The 22,829-nt window shown below is 33.9% G+C and overlaps 1 protein-coding gene across 1 annotated transcript in view; it reads left to right on the top strand.

Annotated features, from left to right (window-relative positions):
- Nucleotides 1-22,829, top strand: part of TRDN (triadin) — a 305,883-nt gene that overhangs the window by 10,177 nt on the left and 272,877 nt on the right. Inside the window, 2 exon segments of the mRNA XM_047860375.1 lie at nt 11,627-11,791; nt 12,854-12,886. Of these exon segments, the coding sequence (XP_047716331.1) occupies nt 11,627-11,791; nt 12,854-12,886 (198 nt within the window).

Here is a 22,829-nt window from a genome sequence, read left to right as displayed (position 1 = left end):
CAAACGCATGTTTATGAAGTAATTATTCCAGATATGCTAATTGCTGTATTAATCCCAAATCTAATAACTCTCTTCTCCACTGGTCTGTTAAGTTTGTAATATAATGATCCAAGTAAGTCATCCAATTGGAGTACTGTGACATTTCAACTATTCTTATGCTACCAGCAAATTAATGCCACTGAATGTTAGCTTGGAAACAAATCTTTGGAAATCTGTAAATCTGCAGAAAACTTGCTTTTCCATTATTTATTAATATTGTAGCATTAGAACTGTGTTGATATTTAAGATATGATTTTTTAAATGAAGAAAGCAAATTAGTATTTCAATTAATATAATAATATCCACACCATGCTCATTAATAAAAGTATAATAAGATTCTTTTATTTTATTTACATACTTGACATGGGCAAATGAAGCCAGAAGTTGCTTGCAATTTTGTTTCAGAATATAAAATGTCCTTTATTTGACATGGGTCTATCTCTAGTAGGCTGGAAATATTCCAGGCTTCAACATTTGCAACACAATTTTGCCAGCAAAAAATTGGTTGATTGGGGTCATATTGGAAAAGAGAGGTGAAATGTACATCTATTTGCATTCACTAATTTTCCTTTTGCATCAAAAAGTTACAGTTGAAGAATAGCAAAAAATAACTTGGAAAAATTTCTATGAAACTATTAAATATTGAAATAGCCATGTAATTTCAACTAAAGTTGCTTGTCTTTAATTTCATTAGGGTTGCATACAAGTGCAGGTTTCTAAAATACTGAAGTCAGTTAATAGTAAAGATGAGTACGGGAAATTCTGAATTGAGAAAATGTTAAAAAGCAGAAGGAAAATGCCCATGCCTCAGACGTTGAATGGCAAGGATTGGAACTACACTATGACTATTCAAATGTAGATTAGAAAAGTGACAGTCATTTCCTTGTGCAGTCAATAAAACAATTAGCTCACCAAAAGTGCTTTTAAATCAGGATCCTAGTTTTTCTTTGGTTTAAAAGCATCTAACTATCCAACATCTGCAAGTATTTTATTTTTTCAAAATTGTGAATCACATGAGTTTTATCTTTTAGAATCTTATGTACTTCGAAAGCTTTGTGTCTGCCCTTTATTATTTTATTTTATTTTATTTTTTACATGATTCCCACTAAACAAGAGAAGTCCTGATCATTGTAATCTATGGGTAGTATCCCGAGATCCTAGGGAGAGGAGAGAGGAAGAAAGGGAAACCATTATGAGACAGAGAGGAAGAGAAAAGAAGAATAGAGAGAGAAAATGACAATGGTTTGGGAAAATATACTTATCTGGGATCTTGAAAGATAAACTGAGGTACATTCAAAATTTTAAGAATGAGAAAAAAATCAGTTTGAATGAGGCAGCACCACACAAAAAGTGGTTATAAGAGCTGCACGTACAGGAGTTAGGGGAAAGACTTTTCTAGAGAGGAGATGGAAGCAAAACAAGGAAATTATTTGATTGGCTACAGCTAAGCATTTGCCTTATTTGGGAAAGGCTAGTTGGCTGTTATTGGTTGTTCGTTTTTATTTCTTAACTTTGGGGCATTTATAGGCTTAGGTTTTGGTTGGCTGCTAAAACATTAGAACCACTTCAGTCTAATGTCCTCCTTTTTAATTAATTCAATAGGGAAGTACAAGTTATTGCTGCAAAAAGATTTGGCTTTTATTTTTTTATTAAAATTTTTTTTTAATGTTTATTTATTTTTGAGACAGAGAGAGACAGAGCATGAATGGGGGAGGGTCAGAGAGAGAGGAAGATACAGAATCCGAAGCAGGCTCCAGGCTCTGAGCTGTCAGCACAGAGCCCGACGCAGGGCTCGAACTCACGGACCATGAGATCATGACCTGAGCCGAAGTCGGACGCTTAACTGACTGAGCCACTCAGGCGCTCCAAGATTTGGCTTTTAAAAAGGGCTCATTACTTTTAAGGGAACGTGTGTGCTTGGGTGTGTAGGAGAGGGAAGAGCTTCATGAAGATGTATTTTCAATGTTGGTACATCTAAGTGTTGCTAGATGCAAATGCCATCTCCTTCCTGTATCTTCAAAACCTCCCCCTCTATTCCCTCCTTTTCCATGGGTGTTTATGGGTTTTCCAACTTGGGAAAACAAATTTCCCTCACTTTCAATATGCCTATTTAGATACAACCCTTTTTGTTTCTGTCTCTTTAGCCAAACCCCTCTATTAAGAAATGTTCTGACACTATTCTAACACTGTGCTGAAATGTCTTAAATACATACTTGACTTCTTAATGAATACATTAAGTTTATTAAAATAAACAAACTCATCTTAAGCATGAACAAATTGCACACTAAACATCTTCATCTTGGTTAAACTTTCAGCCTTAGAACTGTTGGCAGCCATTTTCTTGTTAAAACCTTATCTTATGACATTTGTAACTCTCTTCTTCATCATCATTGGCTTCTTGTCCCCGTTGGACAATATCACCTTGTTCCATTGCTTCGGTTTTAATGACTTTGCATTACCCAAAAAGTGATAAGCAAACTGTCATCGTGTTTAGCCTACTTATCTTTAATATGTGGTTCTCAAGCTAATAATAGGATCAATCTTCTAAAATGACTAAATAGTAAGATTTAGAGGAAAAAAAGCAGTGACACAATTCTAAATAATCAAAGCATGTAAGATGAGTTTTAAGACAACGACTTAAATGACTCCACCATGGGAGTCAGTAAAACTATTTTTATTTTGAAAGAAAAATTAATCTTATAGACATTTTCATTTTCCCCATTCTTAACCTCATTCTCTCTCCAATTTTTCTAATGCATAAGGATATTCAGTTGGATCAGCAAACCCAAGATTCCTAACTGAGCTAGTTTATATATCTCTCCAGGCTTGCCTCTTAGATTCTAAATCCAGTTCATTTTCCAAATTTTTAAGTCAGAAACATGGCACTCCTTGTGAGATTTCCCCTTTTCCCACCATCCATAAACACTCAATTATCAAAAATAACTCATGTAATTTTTAAAAATCTCTTGGTTCTGTTCTCTACTCTGTGCCTTATCTCAAGAACCCCTGTCTTAGTTTCCCCAAGATCATTGCACTAGCCATGTATTTTCTTTTTGCCTATAATCTTGCCTTTTTTCTCCTTTTCATTCTGAGGCCAGAATGAAAATTGCAAATCTTTTAAATTATTCTTCCCCTATTTAAAATTTTAGATGTCTTTCTTTAAAATATAAGTATGCATGTTGTTCTGATACCTTGGCGCTCACCTTGTTGGCATGGGACAACAGCTGCTCCTATAACAACTCCAGCTTCTGACAGATCCTGCTTCAGCTTCGTCCACTCCTCGCCTAGGTACATATTTAGCATGATGAGGGCAACAGCTTCTTCTCTTTGGAGAGGGAGGTTTGGAGGTCATAGGACTGATGCAATTTCTACTTTGTTCTCATGAATTTTATCCCATCCTTTGTAGGCTGCGAATTTCCTTACTCCCTCTACTTTATGTCCATATTTTCATCCCAAGTGACTCTTCTGCCTTCAGATCCCAACTCCATCTGCATAAGTAAAGACCTCTCCTAGAGAGGTTAGTATTAGAAGTACCAAGGGAATTTCATGATTCCAATTTTTCATTTCATCATTTTTGAGAAGTGTTCATCGATGATAAGGATAACAAGTTCAAAGGAATTTCAACCTCTGCATATTGTCTCTACATTAAAAATCTAGTTTGAAGAAAATTACTCAGAGAAACTTAGTTCTGAAGTTGCATCATTTATGTAATTCAAGGAAGGTGATTATACAACTTTTTAAACATCCTAATTTTAAAATCTATATTATTGAGTCTGGCATTATCAAGGTTATCACCCATTTGTGAAAACACACGTTTAACTAGAGCAAAATGAACTTTCATCATGTTCTTTTTAAAAAAAAAAACCCTTTTTTAATGTTTATTTATTTTTTGAGAGAGAGAGGGAAGGGACAGAAAGGGAGACACATAATCTGAAGCAGGCTCCAGGCTCTGAGCTGTGGACACAGAGCCTGATGCGAGACTAGGAGCCACGAACTATAAGATCGTGACCTGTGCTGCAGTCGGGCGCTCAACCGACTGGGCCACCCAGGATCCCCTTCATATTCTTTTCTTTATAGACATATCTGAGAGATGCTCTATAGAAATATCTTGTACTTGATAACTTAATTATCCAGTCTTAATGGGCTGTCCTAATATTTACATTTCTTGCTAAATCACAAAGTGTTAATTAAATAAATACAAAAATTATTGTAACCTCCATATTCTATTTCAAAGAAATTTTGCGATATAGCTTGAATTCCACATTTTTGTCCATACAAGGATCCTTGAAATGATATTATTATATACAAGCTATCCAATGCAGAGTTTATTCTATTGCAGCTGAATTTAATTTTCATTGGCCTCCACATCTCCATATTATTATTATTTTTGCCTTTGCTTCTCCCAAACCTCTATTATTTAGCCGGGTTTACTACAATTAGCCCTTTAGGGGAAATCCACTACTATATGTGGATTTAAAAAGAAGATATTAAGAAATGAGCCTCTCTCAAAATATTTCTTGTTTGAAAAAAGCTATTTAAAAAAAAACTATTTTAGGACTACAAATTATCACTATTCCGTTTACAATAAATTTGCTTCTCGGATACCAAAATAACAAGTGTTGTTTCTGGAACTGAAGCAATCTTACAAAAATATAGCTGTCCTCCAGGAATTTTTCAAGAGAAAATAATGGGAAGATTTGGAATTCCAGTTAGTGTGCCTTTTGCAAACTTCCATTGACAGGATATAAATACACCTCAGAGATTCACTATGGAGGAATAAAGGCACTGTGTCAAACACTTCTTGAATTCTTGACTTCCTTGGATGTCCTTCCTTTCTTATTTTCCTCATATTGGCTTTACTTTCAATTGGAAATGAAATACAGAATAAGAAAACAATAAACTTATGGGATAAAAAAGGCATATAAATAAGTATAGGAGATTGAAATCCCCTCCATTGAGATGATAAAAATTAAAGATGGGAATCCTGACATCATTGAGTTCAACCATGTTTGTTCAAGGTAAATGGTCCAACCCATGAGAAATTGTTTGAAAGTTACTTCAGACTGACCCTAAAATGCTTTAAAGTATGATATCTTGAGTAAACATTGCTTTGATGAAGACACCAACCTTAATAGTGGATATAAAAGCATATATTGTTGTTTGTTACTTCTTAAGTATCTGTACTTAGTGTTGTCCATGCTGGAAACTCCAGGGCCTGAAGACTCAGAGGGCTCTTAAGTTCACTGTGAGTACTTTTCAAATGTGCTCTGGTTAAAAATAAACTAAATTAAATCAGTATTTCAACCTTATATCCTTAGGAAATTATTGACTGTTATAAATGATGCCAAACCTCAAATCCAAAATGTTTTATAAGAATTTGCATTCTCTCAGTTTTCATTTCTGTATATAAGAAACTTATGAACACAGTGGTGACAACCATTGCTTTTTGCTCACACTGACACAGCAGGAATATATTTATTTTTTTATCTTTTTGCTTGTTTTTCCTACTTATTTGTCCCTTCTTCCTATCCTTGGGGATGGCATGGGAATGGGAAAATACATTTGAAGCTCTGTTTGGCACTGCTTAAGTTCTAGGGAATTATGTTTACCTTGAACAAAGGCTAAGTAATTTCACCGTACTTTAAGCAAGAATTGTCATGTAACTCAGAGCATATTAAATGATCCATAATTTGCTAATATTTTTCTTCATCAAATTTTCACCAACAGAAACAAAAGTATTCTAGGACTTATCTGCAACAAGAATGGAAAAACTAGTCACTTAAAATTATAAATTTTTTAGGTCTGGATAATTACCACTATATATTTCCAGAAAAGATTCCTCACATATCAAAATTAGAAACACCTGTGTAGTAAACCCATAAATGACAGCACTATGTCGATTATATTACACATAAGATACTGTATACAGTAAGTCCTACATAATTGTCTTGAAAGAAGTCTCTATTTCCTAGTCAATTTCATTTGGGTACTAGTATGTGCAAGGTACACTCATCAACATACATACAATTTGATTTTTTCCTAATTGGGGTAGCATTTGTGACACTTTTAAAAGACCTTACCTCAGTTTGGATCCAAATATTTAGATGTGAATATTTTCTTGGAGGTAAGGGGCAATCACTAGTTCTTTCACAAGTCCTGATAAAAGCAGTGTTTGGTTTTCAAAGACCCTGCCAAGGTTGCCTGTGAGGATGTAGTGACTAAATGATCACAAAACAAAATTTATAACAGCCTGCATTCGTGGAGCACCACCATATGTTTGAGTTAAATGGCTCTGAAAATTGAATTAATAATTACCTAACATTCACTATATCCTTTACTCTGCTTTAGGCACTTGATACTAAGGAGTTTATGTACAATGAGTTTGAGCAAAGTTCAGTAAGCACCATCTGGTGTGGGCAGAGACTCAAGGCAAAAGGGCCAGAAGATGCCTGGGATTTCGGTTCAATCACCATCCTGTGGAATGGTTCAGACAGATGCAGATGGGCAAAACTATCCCGCCTCTGAGTTGTTCTTGCCTTTGATAAGATATGCATGAGGGCAGCCTTAGTGTTGGTGGAGGGGGAGGGTAATTCATCTGGGAATGAATTCCTTGCAGTCAGAATTTAGGACCCAGACATCCAAGGGGATACTGGAAATGATTGGGTGCAGCATTTGGAGACCTTAATGGAAGCTGAGATCACACACAGAGCTTCCTGGTAAGGGGAAGAGAAGCTACTGCCCTAGCTAGCAAACTGGAAAGAACCTCTGGTTCATTCAAGATAAAAGGCAATCTTGCTTTTTTTCTCCACATTGGCATCTATTAATTCACAGGCACCGTACTGTGTGCTTCGAATGTATTATCCCATGTAATAATTGTAACAACCTTGTGAGGCAAGTGTTATTACTCTTATTGTGATTTTATAGTTCAGCATGCTGAAGCACAGAGAAAAATTTGTGTCCCCAATATAGAATACTGTTTGCCAGAACCAGGTATACTATAGAAAACAGGCATGAAGGGGTGACTTTAGAATTGTGACTTTGGAAAAGCATAGGCTTCGATGAATTTTGTAGACATAGCAAAAATTAATCTTCTCACCATCATATAGCTATCCAGGGGGCGAACATCAGGACTAGCATGGGATCAGTGAAACACTCACCTTGGCTGTAAAGTGGAAGGGCTCCAAAAAAACCTCAGTAACTAAGATGCATGATATTTTAATGTAATAATTAAAATTTTTAAATTAATGCAAAAATCTGTGATGAACAAAATATCGAAAATTTACATAAAGACAGGATTATTCTGACTGATTTTCTCTTCTGTCTCTGACTTTAATATGGCCTGGCATGGCAACAGGAGGGAGGCCTGAACTTGAATGCTGTCAGTCTGAGCTCAGAACACAAGCTTGTAATCGTTATTGGCTAATGTTTGTCAGGATTTGGAAGACAAAGAAGAGTAAAATATAACTTAAAGAATGTAAGACTGATGATCAAGGATAATGGCAAAATTATGGAGCTGGTTCTTCAGGAGGAAAACAGAAAATGAGTAATTTAATTTCCCGTGTAGGTTTCCACTTAGAAACTTAAGTAGCTGGCTAGTTTGGCTTCAAAGACAGAGGACCAACAAAAATCTTATTTAACTTTAAACTTTTCTTTGCCTCTCTTGCCTCTCTTGGTACTCTTTTATCAGTGCCAAGAATCCAATTACTGATCATAAGGAGCCTAGAGCAGTTTCCCTGCACCTGGTGGTATATTTTTTAAAAAAAAAATATAAGATACAATTAAGAGTGACTTGAACACTGAGAAACATTTCTTATCTCACATAACAGAAGCTCTGGAAGTAGGGCGATTATTCCAAGATTGGATAATTCAATGCCTCACCAATGTCATATGGACACAAGTTTTTTCATTTTTAACCTTTGCCTTCCTCAGTGAATCAGCTACTGTCTTCACGGTTATAAGGTGGTTACAGCAGCCCTGGGCTTTATGTTCCCATGCATCAAAGTCCTTGTTTCTCCTTTTAACAGCAAGAAAACCTCCTCCCAGAATATCTCATCTAATATCTGACTCCAGAACCAATGGTGAATTCATATTTTTCTTTGTTGGTAACAGTATAGCATAGGTAAGAGTCATACTCTGGAGGGTGCAAAATCAGCCTCCATCACAATAACTATGTAACCTTAGGCATCTCATTTACATTCTCTGTACCTCAGTTTTCTTATTTAAAATATATAATATAGCTACATCATTGGGTTATTGAAAAAAATGTGGGTTAATATACATTTAGTTCTTAGAGTGGTATCTTGTGGGTAAAATACACTCTATTTAAACTGTTAGCTACTATTATTTTTATGATGACCCTCAATGTAATATATTTAATTTAACTCATGGAAACATGAAAGGTAAGAAAATGTACTAAAAAATCAATAAAAGGTTCAGTTGCATTGTATAATATTATTCCCATGATATAATTTGAATGTGATGTCTGAAAAAGGGAATAAGAATCACCTTGAGGACTACTGTCTTATTTAAGATATACCTATAATCTATATCTGTATGCATATCTATATCTATGTTTTTAAAGTTGTTGTTCACATAGCTAAAATCAGAGGCTGATCTTAAGTCAGCAACATTGACTTCATGAAAACATCCTGATTTGACTATTTTAGAAGCAGGCAATATACATGTCTGCAGAGTATATATAGTGCATTTAGGCATAAGGATAATTAAACTGATATCTATTTTGTTGGATTTTATTGTTAAGTTCCTCAGTGAACATTTAGAAAGAAGGGAAATGGGGAAATGGTCTCACTCTATTCAGATAATAAAAATCCCATTTGCAGTATTCTTCCATTAGATATAAAATATACTAGTGCTAAAATATACATTTAATGGTGCCATTACAATCCAGTTCCTTACATATAATTCTTTAAAATTTTTCCATTGCAATTATAAAATTCCATTTCATTTCCTTTCTCTAAGGTTTAATCTTACCATTCAGACTACCATATCTTGCTCACACGAAACTCTCCAGAATGCAGTAAAATAAGGTCCAAAGAGTAAAGTTACACCGTCACTGAATCACTGAGATAAGTTTTTCTGAAACCAACATTTTGTAACTTGGCCTCCTTGAATGAGCTGTGAATCCCCAGAAATAGAACATATAAAAGTTTCCCAGAATTCCCTTCTATTGTATCACTTTCCCCCTTTCTAGTATATGCACTGCCTGAGCGAGCACACACTTTTCCCCTTTCTGTGGGATCTTCCCCATCAGCATAAAATGGAATATTCTTCCCATTTTAAACAATGTTAACAACAGAAAACCCACTATGATACTAGTTCTCTTTAAACATTGCCCAAACTCTTGTCATTTACTTTCAATAAAATGTACTTACCACCTTTACATTATTCCCATTTGGTCGTGAATGCATTCCACTAAACCAGCCCTTTGAAGGTCACCAATGACATCCTCCTCATTAAATCTAAAGGTCTATTCTCATTAAATTTCAAGGTCTATTCTCAGTCTTGATTTTACCTGACCTATCCGCAACTTTTGCCTGTTGATCACTGTATCCTCCACAAGACAATTTCCTCACTTGACATCTAGGACGTTATGCTCTCTTTTTTCTGCTTCTTTCTTTCTCTCTCCGGATGTATGTGTCAATATCTCTGTCTCTGTCTTTCTCATCTCTCCTTGTCATAATCAATTGCTGTTGTTTTTCTGACTGATCTCTCTGTCTTCTAAATGTGGGAGTGCTCCTGGGTCCACTTCCTTGATTTCGTTCAGTATCATGATTTTGAATACCTCTGCTGAACTCCCAAATTTCTATCTTCAGCTAGGACTTCTCTTTTGTAGGTCATATTGAGTTGTAAAAATGTCTACATCTGCACATAGATGTTTAATAGGCAACTAGAGTATGATGAATCTAAAACTCAGGTACTTGTATACCACCCCTATAAAGCCCTGTTTCTCTCCAGACCTCCTCATTCCAACAAATGACATTTCCATCCTTCCAGTATTTCATGCCACAAACCTTGAAGTTATCCTGTACCTGTATCTTTCTTTCATACCTAAGAGCCAAACTGTAAGCCTGTATTATTACTTCTATCTTTTAAATACATTCAGCTGACCACATTTCATGACCACACAATCATCCTGATAGAAATCACCATAATCATCATTCTCCTTGATTATTCCATTTGGCTCCTTACTGATCTCCCTGTTTCCAACCTGGCATTCTTTGAATCCTCAACACAGCGAGTGAAGTTACACAAGTCAAATCATATCATTCCTTTGTTCAAACTTACCAGCGACTTCTCTCTATCAGAACAAAAGCTTAATTTTAGAATACTTAACCTTTAGATAATATAATATGTTGGTATAATTGTAGTCCTTTAACATATCAAATGGAGAAGAATCTCTGAGAAACTAAAATAGTTTTTAAAATTAAGGAAAACAGAGGGAGATGGGTGGGGACGGGCTAGATGGGTGATGGGTATTAAAAATCATCACTTGTGATGAATGCTAGGTGTTGTATGTAAGTGATGAATTACTGAATTCTACTCCTGAAGCCAATATTGCACTGTATGTTGGCTAAATAAAATTTAAATTAAAAAATTAAAAATAAATAAAAATAAATAAAGTTAAGGAAAACAAATCTAAAATTTAATTATAGATTGACGGAAAGTCAGTTGCAACTTATACCATATTTCTAGATAGATCTCCTCTTCAGTCAGATAATAGAGGTTACTCTTACCCCCTCAGAGTAGTTTTCATAAAATTAAAATGAGAAGAAAAACATTCTAGAAATATCTATTATGTCTATTTGCTTGCATTTTTAGTTTTTAATCTCCCATTTAGCAAATAGTTTATATCTCCTAGGATATAAAAAATGGAAGATTTATAGACTTCAGGTTTTCCTAACTCTATCTACTAAAATTACTAGAAATTTAAATGTTTTTTATTTTTAGGTACTAGGATGCCTAATAAGGATAAACAAATTGGATCTAGCTGGAACCTGATATAAATACTACCTTGACAATTCCAGACTTTTTCTGATATATCACAAATTATAATAAATGGACCTATCGCTCTTACTTGAGTCACAGCTACTTAAGTCAACTTGGAACTTATTGTTTGCTGAAAATTTACAGAGCCATCTTCTCCATGATGCTTTCCAGTATAATATGGGCCAACAGTGATTTCTTCTGTGCCTGAACATCCATAACTTACAGTGGATATACCAATTTGAATAACATAGATACACATTATTTCAATCCATTTCTAATTTTGCCCTGTGTTAAACTACTATTTAGATTATAAGCTTTTCAAGGACAATTTCTTTCTTGGTAACTAAATAGTGTTTGGTACCATAGATATTCAAAAACTTTTTTTTAACTGAATACCTATGCATACTATGACAAAATGTACTTTCTATTTCTGAGCCCCCCAAAAAGTTGTAGCTAAGAGATATTTACATTTATAAAATTGACATATTTTGTGTCAAAAGCACAAATCAGTAAAAACAGCTTTCCTTAGCTTCTTTGGGGATGATTGTAAAATTTTTCTCTTATTTTTAATTACTTTTAGCAAGCTCTATTTCCAAGATTGGCTCAGATCCTCTAAAACTCGTACATGATGCTGTGGAAGAAACCACCGACTGGGTCTATGGCTTCTTTTCTTTGTTGTCTGACATCATCTCGTCTGAGGGTGATGAAGAAGATGATGATGATGGGGATGAGGACACTGATAAAGGTACAAAGCATAGAGATACATCTAACTTCTTGGACCAATTTTAGTTATGTATTACAGTGGTTTTCTTAAGTTAAAATACAAATGAGCACTTGGGTCAGGCTAACCCAAAATGAATACACTTCTGAGTTCTAATAGCTTATCAACAGGCTGCCAAACTCAGTAAATTGGTCTCTATTTGGCTTTCATCTTATGGCTTATCTGCCTTTATGACAAAGATGTCAACATTAAATGCTACCATGAGGGTAGCATTATAGTAGAGAGGGTCTTATTATGCAATACTACAAACTCACAATAGGAACTCACATTTATATGCTTCTTTGGGAAAAAAATTGTAGCTATTTCTCAAGTTTATCCTTCAGAAGATTGAAATAACAACAGTAAAACTTGATAGACATATGTTTTATACATGTAAGTCATATTCATAGTCAAATAGCAGAAAGCAATTCTCCTAAAATCATAATAAAAAGTAAATTGATTGAACCAAATGGAGGTGTGATGGAGGGAAATGTACTAAATGTCACAATTATGCAGCTAACCTATGTACTTTCTCATATATATTAATAAACAAAAGAAAATAAACTCCAACCATACATAAACTGCTATTGAATGGATGTGAAAAGAACAAAGCATAATGATCTTGTCTTCTACATGACATTTTTTAGGGCCAGCCTCAGTCATCAGACTACCTTGACTACCAGGAAAGCTCTTATTATTTTAGACCTCTCTATGACTTTGTCTGAATTTGTATTTGTTTGGCCCCAGTGAGAGGTCGAGATGAACAATAGAGAATAGAAATGAACATGATATATGAACTATAATGTATAATTTGGATTGCTGCCACACTTTTATTGAACTCATAAAAGTGAAACTATCTCACATAAATGTACATAAACAAAGTTTATACTTAAAAACTGGAATTTGGGAGGCAAAGTAATATAAAGACTACTAATGTCAAAACTAATGGATGGCTTTTTTAATGAACAAAAGAAAATGGGAAAATGGAGAAACAGTATTATGCTAAGCTAAAGGTTTTTCTAATTCACTGTTTTTGTCTTGGTCTAGGAGAAATAGAGGAGCCTCCCTTGAAACAAAAAGGTTGGTTGTTTTTACCTTTAATAATGCATTTTCTCCCTTTTATGGTAATGCTCATTTTTCAGCATGACTCAAAATGTATTTTACATGATTTGGAACCTTAATGTACTTTCAATGTACAGTTTTTGTTTGATGATTAGATCAAATTTTATAGGTAGGTAGAGAAATACTCCATTCTCTCCAATAAAGCTGACCCTATTATTTTTCAGTTGATTACTTGGTGCCTTCTTCAGCATATGTGTGAATTCATCTACACATAGATCTGTGTGAGTTGGAATTATAGGAATGAGGAGTGAATTCAGTAGACACAGAAATGGCCCAGAAAATGGTGATGCCCATTTTCTTTATTCTCACTGTGGCCAGATTTTAAACTTTTATTCATTTTCTTCTTATTTTACTGTCACTATTAATATTCTTCATTTTTAGGTGATAAGTAGGGGACAGGGTATATGAGATAGTGTGCAAAATAATAATCTTGGAGGCAAAGACATATCAGTCAGTATGTGCCATGCATCATCCCAAAGGAATAGAGTCACCTGGGTGTACTTGGATTTGGTATGGAGGGATTCTTTGCAGAAATAGATTTTGCCAGGCTTTTCAATAACTGCCCATGATTGTCATGAATCCAAGAGATGGAAGCAATATGGCTAGGACAAAGAGGTATGGCTATGGGGCAAAAACCTCAGAGGGGCAAGTATTTTTATAGGAAGAAGGGAGAATTATTTCTAGAAGGGACAAAAGGAGAAAGGATACCTTCCTGAGGTATATTTGGAATGAGAAACAGCCAACACATAGCCAGACTTGATACAATTGTGATGTTTTAGTCATCGCTGCACATATTCAGCAGAGGCTTTGGGGAGTGTTTACTCCAGGGGAGAACTTGCTGGCTTCTCTTGCTATCTGCCTAGACCTCCTATAGATACAAACAGTGGGATCCAAATTTAGAGCTTTAGCCTTGCCTGAGGAGATGATGATTATCTCACTCTCTGGGGTAAAATCCATTTAGTTTATGTTAATTTGGAAAATTTGAATTTGTAACTTATCCAACAAAAGAGAGCTGAGCTAGTGATACTCAAATGTGAGAAAGCCAGAAATGAAAGTGTTTGTGAAGTTATCAAGAGGAGAAAGGTTTCATGATCACAAATCCAGAATGAGAATGTAAGAACTCAAGCCATAGTTCAGCCATCAAATCCAGGTTTAGAGATTCTAGATTAGTTTTAAACTTCTTGAGGTTAGAAACAGCTTTTTTTTTTTTTTTTTTAATAGCTGATCTCCAATGGATAGTGCCTAGAACACAGTAAAAGTTTAAGCTAATGAGTTACTAGCCATTGTCTGGAAACAAAAGGTTATGTATATTGTGTATTCCAATCAGAAAAGGAAGGGAGAAAAACAAATATTTTCTTACTTATAAATTGAATTCTACAAGAAAATCATAAGATCATATTCTTCATAAATCAATATCTAGAATTTAATAGTCTGTTCTTTCCTTTTGATTTGAATTTCCCTATGGGATTATTTTTAAATTGTTTCATGTAATGATTAGCATAAATTGCAAATCTGCATAAAGCTGTTTAATTATTATTCTTTAAATTATTGCCGTATTTTATAAAATCAACAGAAACACTATTAAATAGCTGTTAAGAATACTTTTTTTTTAAAAAACATGTCAACAATGCTCATTAGTTAAAACAGTCTAAGTGATATATGTGTTTAAAACCATGTACACTAATGTCTTGAAAGATTACCAAAAGAAGAGTAGACTTAAAATCATCTGAATGTATATATATTAAATAGATATATATATTTAATTTTTAACATTTATTTATTTTTGAGAGACAAAGAGAGACAGAGCATAAGCAAGGGAGGGGCAGAGAGAGAGGGAGACACAGAATCTGAAGCAGGCTCCAGGCTTCAAGCGGTCAGCAGAGAGCCTGATGCAAGGCTCGAACTCACAAACCATGAGATCGTGACCTGAGCCAAAGTCAGACACTTAACCAACTAAGCCACCCAGGCGCTTATTATTATTTTCTTAATAATATAATTCAGAGGGTTGCATGAATGGACATTTGAGGAAACAGATACCCTACCTTGGGTATAAACGCTATGTAATAATGAACGTTAGTTAAAGTAGACTGAAGGAAATATATTTCATTACAATTACTATTTTTTATTTATAGTCTTTTCCTTTGTAGAGTCATAGAGGCGATGAGAGTTTTAAGGCAATATATAATATTTTACAAACATTTCTAAAAACAAAACATTTCCAATACATATTCTGTTTTTATTTTCATTTATTTACTTTTTATGTATTCTGTTTTTAAAAGCAAATTTCAAATATTATTATTAGAGAAGAGATGCTATGAACTTATCTCTATTTTATGATGGATTATTTTATACATTTGCATATTTAAAAATTGTGGTTTAAGAAGTATGTTTTTGGTAATCTAGAATGACAGTCTCTTAAAACATTTGATTTTCATCCATAAGTAAATGATTGTTGGTCTCCTCGTGAATGCTCTTTCCCATTCAGATATATTCAATACTATTTATCCATTTTATATTACCTAAGTCATCAGGCCGTGGAATTGTTTATTTAACTGTCCTGTGTCTGTATGAAGCATTTTATTTAAATGCACTTAAAATGTTAGTTTCATTTGTCCAGTTGCTATTTTCATCAAACTAAAAACTCAGCCATCCTGTTATTTATGGGTGGAGTTCACAGGTCGAATTTGATGTAGAATAATGGTTGAGTCAATCTCAGAGTTGAGGGTTGATTATTAAATAAATTATTAATATGGATGACATTTTTGAATCTGCAATTCTGTGGCTTATGTTGTTATAAATAAATATAGCTTCAGGGCATTAGATGTAGTACCTAGTGTCTTTATATTCTTTATGCATATTTACTTTTCAGCTTGTCAAAATTTTAAAATAGTAAATTCTATTAACAAACACTATATGATGAGTCCAAGGCACTGAATCATTATAAAATTTTATATTTTATTATATAATTATTTGAAACTTATAACTATGAGAAACAAATACCGTTGTAAATCATAATTCCTGAAACAGTTTTTGGCTGTGTATGGTAGGTGTGCTTTTTTTTATCATATCTGGATCTCCTGTTATGTAACTTCTTCCCGGTACAGTACACGTTATGGATGTTGACTCCTTACTTTCCCAGGGTACACAAGTACAGATAGCTATAAAGGAATGTAATTACATCTGTATGCTTTCTTAAAAGTAATTTGCCTGAAAACACACCTAAGTTCATAATAGTATTCTACTTTACAGCATAAAGAAATAGACTTCGCCCATCCTAAAATTGCTAGAATGCTGACCAGAAAGACCAAGAGGAAAGGTCTTGACCTCTTTCTTGGTCTTTCTGGTCCATCCTCATACGTCTGCTAAAGGAGAAGCATGATTTTGATACACAAGTGCTCTTTTTCATGGTGGGATGTTCTGACACCAGAGATATGATGGTGTGGAGGAGATTGGAGATTAGAGCAACGATAAGTTTCACTTAATGACTTTACCTTTTATTTAGCTGAATAATGTAAAAGATTGGATTGCTCTTGAGGGAGATTCAAGAGCAAAGCAAAAAGAGTATAGGTAGGAAATACTAAAAGCTATCAAGGGCTTTTAAAAATTTAAAAATAAATAATCCTTTCCAGTTATTCTCAATATATGATCTTGCGAACTGTCATTGGCTTGAAAGAGCACTTTGAAACAACCAAAGCAGTGTAGTTTAGTGACATTGATTCTTTTAAATATAGCTGGGATATTTTCTGAGACAACCAAACTTTTAAGATGCACTGAATTAACAACATTTTATGTAATTATATTATAAAATATCTAATCTAATTATAGCCAAATCTCATATTATTTCATCTAATGTAAAATGCTTAGTATTTTATATCTCCTACTGACAAAAACTTAAGTCATATACTAGTTGAGGAAACAATTTACTCTATGTATATACACATATATGAACATGTGTGTATATATGTATAATACATTATGCAACATTTATTCATTATATGCTATTTATATTACATGTATTTTCTACCTCCTATTAATAAAAAGTATAAAACTATATGCTAGCTACTGTTTTTAAATATACATATTTAAATATATGTAATGCTTAATACATTATACAACTTTATGGTAGTTAACAAAATTATGAGTCATTTCTTTTATATTTGAAACATATTTATTAAGTCCCAAAAGTAAAACCTTAGAATTTGATATCCCTTCACATATATATTGCTGAAATTTCAAACTCTTTATCATGCTCTTAGCTTCATAAACAATTGAAAATTTTATGTATACATTACATGACATTAGTCCAAATAAAATAAGGTAAAATAGAATATTGGTTTGTCTGATTTTTATAACTTATTAGTAATATAAATTTATTAGGGGTGGCTCAGTCTGTTGAGAGTCTGACTTGATTTCAGCTCAGTTCATGATTCCTGGGTCATGGGATCAAGCCCCCTGTTGGGCTTCATGCTGAGCATGGAGCCTGCTTAAGATTCTCTCCCTCTCTCTCTCTTTCTCTCTCTCTCTTTCCTCTGTCCCTCTCCCCACTTGTGTACATGTGCTCTCTCTCTCTAAAAATAAATAAATAAAAATTTTTAAAAAGTTTAAATAAAATAAATTTATTATGTTAACTCCACCTCATTTTAGCCTTTTCATCTACTTTTAATGACATATCTTCCAGTTGTGTTGCAAAATTTATTCTTTCTTAATAATTTCCTCAAGATGCAAACTAAAATTATTCTTTTTTAATTTTTTTTAACGTTTATGTATTTTTGAGACAGAGAGAGACAGAGCATGAATGGGGGAGGGTCAGAGAGAGGGAGACACAGAATCCGAAACAGGCTCCAGGCTCTGAGCTGTCAGCACAGAGCCTGACGCGGGGCTCAAACTCACGGACCATGATATCATGACCTGAGCCGAAGTCGGCCGCTTAACCGACTGAGCCACCCAGGCACCCCCAAACTAAAATTATTCTTGAACTGCAAAACAAAATTATATTTTTTGAGATAGGTAAATTTGATTTGAGTAAGAGGTTTGAAAATAAAAGCTGGTTTGTCTATTAGCTAACATGGAAAACATTATAAATAACAATGGCAAACATAAATAAAGTGAGCAGTACCCAGGGTTTAGATGAATATACTAAAGCAAGACATAATTTTATCCAAAATCGTTACAATTTACAATATTTTGGGTTTTTTTTATCCTTTCTGGAAAATTGGTTGGTTGCACAAGTACTCCTATTTGAGAATAGTAGAAATATCTAGCAGTCATTTGGAGAGCCTAATAAAATCATTTTACTTCCAGGGAATTCAGAAAGTAAATGACTTTCAGAATAGAGTAGTAAATCTTTTGCAAATCATGTGTTTTTCAGACCTTTGTTTCCAATATAACTGAAGAAAGCATTAATCAATTACTCAGCTGAGAGATCATTGAAAATAAATTTCTTATTAATTCCCTATGTCATTTTAACATTACTTGGAAGAACACTTAAAAAAGTAAACATTACTGTAATAAAATTGTCATCTCTGTGTATGTGTGTGTGTGCATGTATGTGTAGCTCTTATATACATGTTCATGCATAAGGCATATGTATGCATGTATGCATACATTTTCATAAGGCTTCTCAACATTTGTATCGTTAAAAGTAAACAAGAAGGTTAGATTTTTTGTTGAATCTTATCTAATCCCATCTGTATATCATATCCACAAACCCATAAACTTATTGAAGTTTTATGCATCTCATGAAGAGATAGATGTCTTTCTAATATAATTTTGCTTTTCAGGTTTAATTATATTTTATAAAAATTCTTAAGATAGTAACCTTTAGATTCTTATAACCATAGGATATGAAATAAATTCAAGATTTCAATTTATAAACTTTTTTCTAGGGAAAAAAGTATATAAGTTACGCTATATCATAGTTTAATCAAGAAAAAAATTCCCAGTGATAAAAATATATTGTTCTTGAATGAAATTTTGTGAAAGAAATGGAGTGAAAATATGAATTTAAAAAGAATAAAGATATACAATTTCCAAATGTTAAAAAAGAGCTTGTTGTGATATTTTAAATCCATAATGAAGAGTCTCACAACATTGTAGTATTTAGAGTCCATTCACCTGATTTTTTTAGAGACATGAAGAAATTTTATTTTCAAAAGCCAAAATTCATAATAACCTGTAAATTATTTGCAACTTTTTAACTATGATAAAAAGTTTAGAAGTTATCTTCAAAATATGGAAGGAGATGCGGTTTTCCAAGGTTTGCCAAGGTAATGTCAAAGGGAAAAAAATTAATGTCACTGTAATGAAAATGAGCATTTTCTTTTCTGGATAACCTGAGGATTCTCAGTGAGAATATTCAGAACATGAGGGCTCATTTCCACCATAGTCTACAATGTTGACTCATGTAGAGGTAATCACTAGTTCAGGACACTGACATGTTTTATCCCTTCAGTAAATTTATTTTTCAGTAAATCTTTTTCAAGTGTTTTTTATGGTTCAAGCAATATGCTAGGTGGAGGAGAACATATAAGTCTTTGGGTACAATATTCCCAAATGTTGATGATGAAAATTTGTGAAATAAGATAATAAATAAATGACTGTAATGGAGCTTTTATATCATATGGCTAATAAAGTTAATTATTCCCTACCAAAATCAGGATCAATGTAACATTGTATTCTACAGCCAAGTAATTGCATATGACTAAAAAGATCACCTTATTTACTATAATGTACTGAAAAGACCTTACTGAAAAATTTAATGAATAGATGATCAATTGAGATAGTAAATGAGATCAAATAATTGGGGCATTGCATATTTCATAATGATGATGTGATCATATGCAAACTGAACTTAAAGTGGATGAAAATATGAATAACTAATTATACAGCAAATGGATAAACTCTGTTTTGGGAAAAAATAGAAATATAATAAAAATACATAAATAGTTTTAATTCTCTTAATTATTCATAAATTCTCCAAGCCAAAGTTAATAGCATAGCAGGCTTACTAACACAAACAGATAGAGAGGGAGAGCTTAAGAGATAGAGGAAGAAAGTGAGAGAGAGAGTGAAAATCTAGTATTCTTAAAGGAAAGTTAAGAATATATACCCATTCATCATAGGTGTAGGTATTTTTCTGTTTCTTTTTCAAAAATAAATTACCAGTTTATCAGAAACCTAGCATGATTTTTCTCTCACATTTCTGTATTGGTCTTTATGTGAGGCTGACTTTTCAGATTGGGTAAACATCGACAGAGAGTATAATTCTTTAAGGGATATATAGCTTTTTAATTTTTTTGTACTCACATTTCTCAGTGCAACATAATGAATATACTTATTTCCCTTTTACAGTTTTTTCTTAGTTAAACCTCAGTCTGTAGTAACTCTGTACATAAGAATAATCATTATAACAGTTATGTCCTTTGGAATATGTAATTTTAGAAGACAACAATAGTCTCCTGACAAGAAATCACATTTTATAATGTCATTTCCATGTCTAGATTTAAAGTTAAGAAAAAATAGTTTTAGTCATTTGGATCTATGCACATTCAGTTTTTTGGGAAGGAAGAACTGTTTTTCAATATTAGGGGCATTGGTGGCCTTACGTGTTAAATCATTGTTTGCCTTAGAGAACGGAACTAGAGACCCCACTACATTACATTGAATTTCCTTGTTGCCTAATTACTTGCTCTTTGAAATAAGGACCTGTCCTTAAATTTGAACTGGACTCAAATATGAAAGCTGATTCTGTAAGATTGTACCTGATGCATGTCAACAGCGGAGGCAGAGGCTCTTCTCTACTTAGAGCACAACAAATTACATCCTCCTTATAGTCATGTTTTTAAATTTCCCTAAAACTCCTCGGGTTGAAAAGAACCCAGTAAATTTAAACTGAGTTCTCTTATTGTGTATTTTTCTCACTTGATTGAAACCCACAATAGCTCTTTGCAGCCAGGGTGAATGAGGAAGAACCAGGAAATGCGTGCATCATAAATATTCAAGACTTTAGGATTAGGCCATTGAGAAGGTTGTATCACGTCATCGGGAGTAAGATAGATGGACAAGTTTCTGTGCCAAAGATTTCATTGCATCCATCTTTGCTGGCAGCTTCAGTGGCTTACACCAGGCTGAACATTAAGTGTCTGAAAAATATGGTGAGTGAAAAAAGGAGAGGAAATGGAAAGGCGACTAAACTTGTTAAAATTCATAGGCTCAGAATATTGGTTACTAGGTAGGCCCTAGTAACCTTGTTAAATAGATACATTTATCTTTGGACCTCTTCACACAGTAAGTCTGAATCAAAACTCACTTCCATAACTGCAGAGCTGCATATTACCCTGGGGCTACACAAGGAACTCACTGCTTTATCTTCTGCCTGTTTTTCTTATTATTGATCAGACCTACAATGACAGGGTGACAAAGCACAGAGAGAACAGACAGCAGGCTTGGAGGTGGACTCAGACTAAAAAAGTCTGAGAAGGTTGAGGTAAAGGAAGATCTGGTGAGTGATCCAGAGATTCACTTCTCAATGGGGTTGCAGCTATAGTGAACTCTGGATCTAATGGGTCAGTCAACTTTTGTATCTTGTGCTACTAGAAAGAGCTCATTTCCATCGAGGCAAGCAAACTAGAACCAGGATGATTAGTAAGTAAATAACAGTAGGGAGATACTACCACAAATAATAGTATGTGGAACCAGAGCCTGTAGGGACATGCCAAAGAAAGCACTGAGATTATTCCTGCTCCAACAAGAAATATTAAAATGGTTGGGTCTGAGTTGAGTTGTCTCAGAAACCCTTCTTTCCCATGATGCTGACACCAAAATCTGATCTCAGTGTTGCTTTGATCTTACCTATAAATCAGATTGGATAAGTATCGAAGAAGTGTATGAATGGGAAGCTGTTAGGTGTCATTCATTTATTCTAGACTCTATTCTCTCCAGATATGTAGGTTTCCTGTCTTAAAACCATAAGAAATGAGGTGTTGGTTGCATACAGATGGCTTAAAGTGCTACATATTCCAGATTATGTGTTTTTAGAATGGTTTATTGAAAAATAAAATGAATTCAGAATAAAGCAAAACAGAAAACATCCCAGTGGTTCTCAACTCTGTGTATCAGATTCAAATGACAAGAGACTAAAATTCATTTCAAACTGACTTAATAGAAAGAATACTTTAATGGTTGGAGTGACTGAAAGATACAAGAGCAAAACTGGCTTTAGGGATGGTTAGATATAGGTTTTTTAATAATGTGATTAGTAAATCCTCTCTCTTTGCTCCTGACCCTGCTTTCCTGCATCTGCTTAATTCTCAGACAGGCTTTCCTCTCCTTAGTGGCAATTACAATGACCAGAAGCATGAGGCCAAAAGTATCTTACTTTAGCAACTCAGAAAAGGAGCCTATGCTTTTCCCCAAGTATTTCAGCAAAAACAATGTAGTTGACTCTCATTGATCTCTATTGAGTAACATGCCTTTCTTAGAATCAATCAGTTTGCCAGGGACCTGCACTTTGTCAAGACCTAGAGAATAGACTCACTATTGGGAGTAAAGAGTGAGGTTAGCATCAACCGGACTATTTATACTGAGATTAAAAAAGGATTGGTTCCTGAAACTAGAGGAGGGATGCTGTTAACAATAATGAATTCTAGCAGGAAAGCCACAGATGTCTTTTTAATTTGGAATCCCAGATCCCTTCCCACTTCAGATTTACCCAGCCAGAATCTCCAGGGGTCAAGCCTTAAGCAGCTGTATTTTCAACCTCCCCCCAAAATGTGTTTCTAACTCACAACATGGGTGAGAATAATTGCAACCCAAACGATTAATTCTAAAAATGAGTGATTTTATGCATTGTGACACCAGGAAGGGAGAGAGTTGAAGATAAGTGGATAATAACATGTTTTGT

Source organism: Prionailurus viverrinus, chromosome B2 (assembly GCF_022837055.1).
Source record: "Prionailurus viverrinus isolate Anna chromosome B2, UM_Priviv_1.0, whole genome shotgun sequence".
NCBI classification, from domain to species: Eukaryota; Metazoa; Chordata; class Mammalia; order Carnivora; family Felidae; genus Prionailurus; species Prionailurus viverrinus.
This window is presented reverse-complemented; position numbering and strand designations above follow the sequence as displayed.